The sequence below is a fragment of the Euprymna scolopes genome, chromosome 26 (assembly GCF_053919585.1).
Source record: "Euprymna scolopes isolate OS-2025 chromosome 26, ASM5391958v1, whole genome shotgun sequence".
Lineage (NCBI taxonomy): Eukaryota > Metazoa > Mollusca > Cephalopoda > Sepiida > Sepiolidae > Euprymna > Euprymna scolopes.
Genome location: NC_136507.1, coordinates 18,850,611 through 18,860,610, shown reverse-complemented (window position 1 = coordinate 18,860,610; position 10,000 = coordinate 18,850,611). Strand labels below are relative to the sequence as shown.

The following is a 10,000-nucleotide window of genomic DNA, read 5'->3' as shown; positions in this document are numbered from 1 at the left end:
TATCATTATTGTTATTGTTATTATTTTTCTTATTATTGCAGAATTACAGGGTAGAATGATAAAGTTGTCGCCCTAAAGAAAATAACACTACAGTTGTATTTTAAAACTTTTATTGAAAAAAATCAGTTCAGGTAACTTGAGTATGTAGTAGAGCTGACATTTATTCAATGTAGCCATCTTCAGCCTCAATCATCGCCTTGATGCAGGTCCAGAACTGGGAGCATGCCATTTCCACAAATGCCAGCAGGAGTTCCGTGAATACTCAGCTAATAGTGATCAGGCTGGCTTTTTTGTAGGAGGTCATGTTGGTGATGTTTTTGATGTATAACCAAATGAAGTAGTCCAGTAGGTTCAGGTTGGGGAGTAGGGGGGGGGCAGTGAGAGAAGGGTACAAAGTCGTAGTAATCCTTCTGAAGCCAAGCCTTGATTTTTTTTAACTCGTGGGCCAGTGCTGAGTCCTGCTGCCACACCCAGGGTCGGCCAGCGGGCACCTGATTGTATCAGGGGATCACCACACTCTTCAGCACATCCAGGTACATTTTGGTGTTGACTTTCAAGCTGGCTTTGAAGATGTGAGGTGGCATGATGTGGCCCTCACTTGAAACCATACCAAACACCATACTCATGACCAGAAACTTTGTTTTCATCACCTTGGGGATGTCCCTGTTATTCGTGGCAATCCAGCAATGCATTTTGAGGGTGCTGGTAATGGTCCTGTTGTCATAACTTTAATCAATAAAGAGCATGAGCTGTACAGCGGCACATCTCCGATCTCGCTCGTTGAACATTGTATCACTTTCAGACATGATAGAAGGCTCCTATCGCTTTTAGGATTTGTACACAACTAACCAACTAGTAGATGGTTTGAAACAAAAAAAAGAAAATAGGTTTTTATCAAACAGAAATGGAATCGTGCCATTATTTCTAGTACGATAATTTTATCGTTCCACCCTGTAGAGCTAATTCTGGTTCTGTGATAAAGTGTTTAGATAAGTCAACTTATTATGATTATCTACCCACGAGGAGTTCTCACACAGGCCATTACCAGCAATCACTCACTGGCAATAAACTGTGGTGATCCCTGGAGCCTGAGTAATAAACAAATCTCCCAAGTTTTCCAGTACTCTCCACCCTTCACATTATCGCAACAGCCATTTACCTTTGATCTCTCGTTGGCAATGGCCATCGGTATGCCTTAGAGTTTGGGTGGCAAAAAGCCTCCCTAAGGCCCCAGTGTTCTCAGCCCTTTTCCAGTGGAGGTCTAGTTAATGCTCTCTCCTCCTAAACTGGTCATATTGCAGTTAGCTGGGAAGCAGCCCCATGGTATTATATTCTGTGGAAGTTTTTGGAAAGAAACTTGAAAATGTTTAAAGGAATTGTTAGATGTCTGTTAGAAAAACAAGTGGTGCCAAGTGTTATGCGAAAACAAGAAAAAAATGGCCGTGATTTTACTCTTACATCTTTGAAGACTTGATAATGACTTAAAAATTAAAAATTAAACAAAGTACTTTTAGAAACCCACCCAATAAATGTCACGGTAACATTTATTTGTTTATATATTTGTTTTTGACCACCTTTTCATTGTATTGTAAAACAAACTTGGAAATCCTTGTTGAGTCGTATTCATTGTTTCCAATCCTCTCCAAAATTTGAAAATTCCTTTAACTCTTTTCCTTGAGTCATCTGGTGCTATCATATCAGGCTGTCTGAAGATACTGGCTTCCTGGGCTAAAATGCACCAAACATTGATATATGTTTTTCCTTTTCCCCTTACAAAACTCAATCATGTTCTGCAAAGTCAAAAACAAAAACAAAATTTTCATCTACAACCTAACCAAACCAAACCCCATGAATAGGTGATTGAAAATATGAATAGCCTGAAGCGGAAAAACTTTTTTTCCAAAATTACTGGATTCAGCATTAAATGACCCGAAAAGGGTTGATATTAGTGATAGGATGATTCCAATATTTTTCCTGATTCCGATACAACTAGCCTCAGTGCCCAGCATCGCCTGGGTGTTTGTAGGTGTGTGTTGAGAGAAAAAAAAAAAAAAAAAAAAGTTGTAGTAGGCAGGCAGGATTGAACCCGTGACGCAAAGGCAAAAAAAAAAGTGGAGGTGTGCGTAAGGGTGGTGGTTGAGCAAAAAAAAAAAAAGAAAAAAAAAGTGGTCGTAAGCAGGCAGGTTTGAACTCGTACCATGAAAGAGAAAAAGACTGTGAAAAAAAAAATAAAAAATTTTTAAAAATGTGACGCGTTAACTGTTGTGCCCATCGCCAAACCGGAAGTGACGTAGGCTAGACAATCGAAAAGAGGGGATGACTTTCAAAAATATCTGCGAAAAAAGCGACCCCCCTCCCTGTAGAAAAGTGCCCAGTTGAGAGTGAAGGATTTACTTTTTTTGACCAATTTTTTGATATTTGTCATCCGAAGGGTCGAGCTTCAAAATGATACCAATCTCATGAAAATACGTTGCCTCTGTTGACAGTTTTTGTGAGATATACAAGCATACATACATACATTTAAACAAAAAGGTGAGATTTATATTATAGATTACTGATTCTGTACTAATTTCCCAGTTCCGATACAATTACCGATTCTGATTTCAATTCCTTTATAAATTTCCAGGTATCTAACTATAACATTGTTATTTTTTTTTTTTCACAATTACCGTAAAAACATTAAATGTGCAGATATTTTCTCAAGCATAAAAATACACTTGTGCGAGACTATAGATTTTAGTTTTACTGGTAGTTGAAAATCAATAAATATCTATGATTTGATTATTACTACCAGGAACGGAAGATTTTCTTTGAAACTAAATCAAGTAAAAAAAATACAATTAAAGAAAGCGTCTTTGGCATTGGACAATTTTTCTGATTCCTGAAAAAGTTCCAATTTTTCCGATTCCTGATTCCGATTAATCGTCTCAACACTAGTTGATATGCTGCAAAACAAAACAACCAAACCAAACACAATAAATAAATATTAGAAGATATAAAACCAGAAAAGAGTTGGTATGCTGTAAAACCAAATAACCTATCCTCAAGTGGTTTTTGCACCTTGATAAGCGCTGACACATTAGTAAGGTAAAAAAAAAGTCAATTGCATTCATAGAAAGTGATACGTTCCAATGAGTCGCATCTACACAGGTGTGTCACCTTACCTCAAAACATCCGCCTTTTATTAACTTAATTTGACTGTCTTGTTCTAACGATGTGAATCCAGGAATTTTTTTCGCAAACACAATCACATCCTGAATTGTCTTGTTCAAGCGGTGTTGAAAACTTTGCCAGCAAAGCTCCCCTAACTTATCAGATCTCGATGACAACAGTGGACCATTCTGAAAAAAAAAAGAAAAGAAAAAATTAACGGTTAGAAAGACCAAATGTGTGTGAAATTGTTTTTAATAAAGCTAAGGAAGTGGCAAAGGTTTAAATTAAGGCTAGTCAATCAAAAAGAAGGGATGAATTTCGAAAATATTGGTGAAAATAGCGACCCCCTTCCCCCTTTGTAGAAAAGTGCCCAGTTGAGGGTGAAGAAATTAATGTTTTGGGCAAATATTTTCGATATTTGTTGTCTGGGGGATTGAGCTTCAAAACAATACTGATCTCATGAAAATCTGTTGCCTCTGTCGAAAGTTTTAGGCAGATATACAAACATACATACATTTAAACAGACAGGTAAGATTTATATTATAAATTTTGCCCCCCCCCCCCGGGACCTATTTTCAATAGCATTCTAAAGGCTGTTCAAGCCAAATTTGATTTCTTTTAAGTAGTTTTGGAACTTATCAGTGACCAACAGACAGAAATATTATAAATGACACATGATGTACGGATACTCTTATTATTTTTTTTAACCTATTTTACTTGAACTGTTTAAGAGCTACTCGAATATAAAAGTCAATGAGACGGGAATGAATGCCCAACAAAAGATAAGGATCACTATGAGAGTACTAACCTGGATTAATGTTACTCTTATGGTGTGTCCACTTAACGGATAATAATGAACTGTTCCATTGAAGAATAAGTATCCTGGCATTAGCACACAGATCATGCATACGTGGCAGTCGGACTGACGTATACCTTTGATTTATTTTATTTGCCTTTCTGATCAACATATTTTCTTTCCACTAATTACCGAGTTGTGTCTTTCTTCCGAACCTTTAAAGGGACCGCAACAAGAAAATAACTTGATAATCACGAAGACTATAAACAATGAATAGAACAGACCGAATTTGATTATTTAAGAGAATGGCTCAACAAGTATTTGGAAACGTTGGGTTTTAAGACAACCATGTTGTAGTCTGCAGGGAAGTATAGAACTTCAGCTGTACCATGATGTGGCCTGTAGTTCTTTCTTTTATATTAATTTACTAGGCCTTAAAGTTACTTGAAGATAAGGCTAAATAAGTGTTGTAGTGTGTCCACCCTACGGATAATAATAATAAACTCATCCACTTGGGAATATGTCTCACTTTATAGTCGGACTGACATATACATTTTGTTTGTTGCATTCACTTTTCTGTCCAATATATTTTGTTTATGCTAATTACTGATTGGTATCTTTCTTTCGGATCCTTACGGACCACAACAATTATTGAAATACGTTTGATTGCTTATAGAGTGATTTAATTATGGAGATAGTTTGTAGATATTGGACTTAAAGATGATCAAGTGGTAATCAGCAGGGAAGCACTCCTGCTGCAATGTGTTCCACAGAAAAGAAGCCCTTTAAAAAAATTAAAAAAAAAAACTGTCTATTCTATAGAAAATTTTGCCTGACTTCTAGGCACACGAGAGAAAGAAAGGAGTATTTTTCTATTGTGGTAGTTAGACGAGTTCTTGCTGTGAATGTTTTACAAGGAGGAACTAAAGACTAGAGCTCAGCCGAGCACATTTCACAGAAACAATGATGGAGTAGAAAGAGACTAGTAACCTCTCTTCGGTAAGGAACAGGGGTTGAATTACACAATTAAATGGGGCTAATGTTTTTTGGACCAATATTTTATCTATATATCTATAAAAGTGAGAATGTGTGCATGTGTGCATAATTCTCAACCTATATACTCAGCGAATTTTTGATCTACAGACTTGAAATTTAGTATATAGGATATTCAGACATGTGGAAAACCTTTTCATCAATTTTCATCCGGAAAAGGGGCTGCGAAGGGATTAAAATTGATAAAATTAGTACTTGAGGGGTCATCGCATTTTTATCTGTTTTTCAACTGTTTTACGAATGCACATGCACGAATTGTTCACGTGACAGCTTCTTTATGTTAAGAATAAGTTGGTTTGAAAACACTTTTTAAGGAACGTGGTAAGTTGGCCTAATGGTTATCGAACTGGACTCCCTGTCTTTAGGTTTTGGTTTCGATCTCAGCTAGAGTATTTTGGTTGTTTTTTTTTTTAACGTGAACTGTTTAGAAAAAACATAATACTTGTATGCAGCATGCACATCTCAGTTTCTGCATGAATTAAAAATATAATATGCATCTTTTTTATGACCGGGCAGCGCCAGGCGGCCTGCTATTATCCTATAAAACAAATAAATTTGGTGTAAAAAAGAATTTGGCATTATGACTTTCATCGATAGATTCAAGCTAGAAACTGCCTCTCGAGACTTCGTCCAGTGAGGTAATACGTGAGTCCTATTGAAATCTTTGGCGATGTGAAGGTTTTATTTATTTATTTATTTATTTATTTATTTTTTTTTTTAACCACAGCAGTGCAGTAAGTTATCACAAGCACTGAAGAATAAGCGGTAGTAGTAGTAGTAGTAGTAGTAGTAGTAGTAGTAGACGCATTTCCAACAGTAGAAATCGTGTCATGAAAGGGGGGGGATGCTGTAACATGCCGTCATCACTGACATACTTTTTGTACACACACGCATGCGCACTCCACCGTTCTCAAGCAATATCACAATCGGTTTTCTGACGTCGTGTCAACCTGACTGACAAATTCTTCATTTTTTTTTTTTTTGTCGACTTGGCCAATTTTCTGTAACTTTGTAAAGAATTTAAAAAAAGACAAATCTTTTTAAAATTAAAAAAAAAAAAAAAAAAAAAAAAAAAAAAAACATATGCGAAAGTTCTTTTCTAGCAAATACAAACTTTCCCTGGAATGGAATTTTTACTTAAAAAAAAAAAACAAAAAAAAAACTCACATTCATCCCAAACAAGGCATATCGCCATTTGGACATAAGGGGCTGCTATTTGGGACCATGCTTAGGGAATATCAAGAACAAGATGTTGGTTTACATTACATTTAAACTTCTGCATATCAGTACAGTCAGTGAAGCAAATAATGGAAAAGGAATTGATCATTTTCGTTTAAAAAATTAATTATTCCAGCAAATTTAAGAAAATTTTAATATCTTTTTGATATTTAAATCTATATTTAATATTAATTAATTAATTAATATTTAATCACGTAGCTTTTTACAACCGTTTGATACAAGAGAAACAGTCCACTGATGGCGGCCTACTGCCACAAATTCAGAATAGCGGCGTCTAGGTTAGATGATTCAATATCACCAAGTTATCTTTTTGAAATTTTAAAAGTTGGACTTGAATAGCATTTAAATTGACGAATCAAACTTTGATACTGATTTGCAAATTTTTATTTGTTATTGTTGTTTCATGTTATTTAGTAAATAAAATTATGCTGGCTGGCTTTTAAAAGTTGGGCCTAAATAGTATTTAAGCTGCTAGCAAATCAAATCTAATGACATACGAGGGCCATTACAATAGTAAAGCCTCCTATTTTTTCAACTCAAAAAATTGAAGAGCTATGAAAACGGGAGTAGTACCATTAAAATGAGCGATCTTTCATGCTACCATATTTATTTCTCTGCATAGTCACCACTATTCTCAATGCACTTTTGCTAAGAATTCAAAGGAGTCACTACTTAATAAGGCCCAAAGGCCACTCGAGGATAAGGGTTAATGAATGTAAGGCGGTAATGTAGTGTTTGTTAATAGTGTAGAAGTTGGGTAGAATTTGATTATTTAACGGTACGGTCCAACAAGAACTTGTTTGCATTAGACTTTAAGGCTACGATATTGTACCTATTTACTATGCCTCCCCACGGGACAGAGTTAGACACCAGGGTCGTTTTTTAACGTGGAGAAAAGGTACAAAAATAAAAATTGTCTCAGTCGTGAAGGATTTCTCCTCCATCGAAAGAGAACAAGAAATAGAAGTGCAGCAATATTGTAGTCAGCCGGGAAGCATCTGATGCACATCTATGACAGTGGTTGCTTTTTTCTTAGAGTCTCACACCGTAAATATCTACAACAGAAAGATTAAACTTTTCAAGTCATGAATGCATAAGTTCTGTCATCATAACAATGAAATTTGCAGTTCCCTCTGATCCATTCAGGCAGAATAAAATAAATAGCAGACATTACTTTTGGAACGCCATTCGTACTTCGGATGTTTTATTTGTGGTGAATGAAAGTAAAAATGTTAAAAATAAAAAATATCAATTTTGGATTTTAATTAGCAAATTTTCATTTGTTATTGTTATACCATGTTATTAGCACTAGTGTAAGGACGATTATCGATATTGGAGGCTTTTGGAGTATCGGAATCGGAAAAATTTGAGCCTCTTTCACAATGCCAAAACAGATTCCTTAAATTATATTTTTTTTTTATTTAATTTTGGTTTAAGAAACATCGTCCCCTGTTTGTAGTAATAATAAAATAATAAATATTTATTGATTTTAAACTTCCAGTAAAACTTTACGTTTGAGAAAATATATGCACATTTAAGATGTGTTTTTACGATAATCGGGACAATATAACATTTTTATAGTTAAATATTTAGAGATTTACAAAGAATCAGAATTGGAATCGGTAATTGTATCAGAATTGGAATCGGTAATTGTATCGGAATCAGGAATTTAGTACAGAATCAGTAATTGTATCGGAATTGGGAAATATTTTAGAATCATCCCATCACTAATTAGCACTATGATAATGTACTTTGCTACAATTTATAATTATTATTTTTTTTTAATCAATTATTAACCCCTGTCAGGATAGCTTGTAAACAGTTTTCCATTACAACTTTAAAAGAGGGGGGGGGGACTCATATTTTTTTTATTTAAGAATTTTAAAAAAATGTAATCTCCTTTACACCTATATTTGTTTTCTTTTTCTGTATAAGTTTAAAACAAATACAAATTGTAAACTAAACTTCTGTCCCACACATTCAAAAACTCAACTTGCCACATAAACTTATGTCAGTCACAACACTGTCATTAACTGTGACAGACTCTTTGTAGGCAAGCTAAATCTATCTTTTGCCACCTGGCTACAGGCATCTCGGCAAATAACAAGACAGTTATGGACTACTAAGCATAGTGACAGCTTATACACGTTTTCACAAAGTTTTTCACACACAAGCCCAGACAAAACATTTCTTTTCATCTAGATCCTTTGAATTACATGTGCTTTACTTTTTATTTTTTGTTATCCTAAACGTGATATGTGTATATGTGAACCTTTGTTGGTCATTATACTACTACAAAGATTTGTTGTGGGCAAACTGAATCTAGATGTACCTGCTTAGCTACTGGCATCTTGGAAAACAAATGAGAACCTGAGCATAGTCGACAGTCAGAAACTCAACTTGCCACACAAACTTATGTCAGTCACAACACTGTCATTAACATTATTTTTCTATAATAACACTGCTGTAATGGCAGCAGTTATTTGAGCCTACTCCATCCACTCCTATTATAAACACACTAGCATCTGCTCCATCCTGTGCTCCAATGGTATCAAACCTTTTGAAAATAAAAAAAAAGAAGCAATTATGTTATCACGGTAAACATTTCCTGTGTGTGGGTGCCATCAAGCGAGGGGGTGAAGGTGGAGTTGGGGGGGTGCATCAGAGTAAAAAAACAATAACTAAAAATTACTCATCACAATCCACCCAAATGTGCTGTATCAATATGGTTTTAAACCACCCAAGATATTACGTAACGTAAAGGTTGGGGGAGGGGTGTCGGGGGTAGGGATTTCATTCTCATGTTATACTGACCCCTCATGAACGAGGTGTTAACTATCACCGCCTCCAAAGATGGACAAAGTCAGTAGATTAGGATGAAGTTTATCGGAAAATGGAAGCTGCCCAAAATTACTCCTGTGAGGAGAGGAGGGTAGGGAGTATCGGTAATCATGTGTCTGACGTAAGAGAAGGTATAATCAGCAAACAAAGTGGGTAGGATTATTTATAGAGTGGTATTTGGCCTCGGACAAAACAGACTCTTGTCCGTGTCAGTTACAGCCTGCTTGTTAGTGGCGAAACAAAAAGCTATAAATAGTGCATTTGAACTTACTAGCAGGTCACCCGACGTCGCCTAGTCGTAAAATAAATTTAAATATGATATTCTAATTTATACAAATTTCGTATTTATTATTATAGAGCCCATTCTCTATTGATTATTATATTGTACCCAACATATACTAGTGATTTCAAAAAGTTTAAAAAAGATAAATAAATATGACTTCGCTGCCATCAGCTAGAATCGGAAACAAAACATTTAGCTTTCCACCAATATTCACAAACTTATGACCTTAAAACAGATGGATACCAAAACTTTAAAAATTAATGCAGTAAAATATATAAATGTATATTTGCGCATGCGTAAAGGCACATTTAACGTTGACTTATGCTTGCCAAATTCCAACTTTTCAATTTTGACCATTTAGTAAATATTTTTAACAGCTAAAACCCTGATTGGATTTATTCCACAGGTCCCATTCCCCTATATATTAATTTTAAAGCCTGTAGAACTAAAATTAACATAGTAGTTTAGTAGCAACCATTCTGCACACGTTCACACTCACGAGGTCACTTTATTAATATGTATATATCTTTATATCTATAAAAGTGAAATTGTCTCTGCATATGTGTGTCTGTGTGCGTACATTTCCCTACCAAATACTCTGTCAATTTTGAGTCTATAGACTCGAGATTTGACAA

General features: G+C 35.2%; 2 protein-coding genes across 5 annotated transcripts in view; one reads left to right on the top strand and one right to left on the bottom strand.

Moving 5' to 3' along the window:
• LOC145247940 (nuclear receptor subfamily 1 group D member 2-like) overlaps positions 1–10,000 on the bottom strand; it is a 490,243-nt gene that overhangs the window by 16,047 nt on the left and 464,196 nt on the right. For all 4 annotated transcript variants that reach the window (XM_080109580.1, XM_080109582.1, XM_080109579.1 and 1 more), the window contains one exon: positions 3,165–3,341. In XM_080109580.1, coding sequence (XP_079965706.1) covers positions 3,165–3,341 — 177 coding nt within the window. The remainder of the gene's footprint in view (positions 1–3,164; positions 3,342–10,000) is intronic.
• Positions 1–10,000, top strand: part of LOC145247945 (putative sodium/potassium-transporting ATPase subunit beta-3) — a 238,430-nt gene that overhangs the window by 191,815 nt on the left and 36,615 nt on the right. The gene's annotated exons all lie outside the window — the stretch shown is intronic.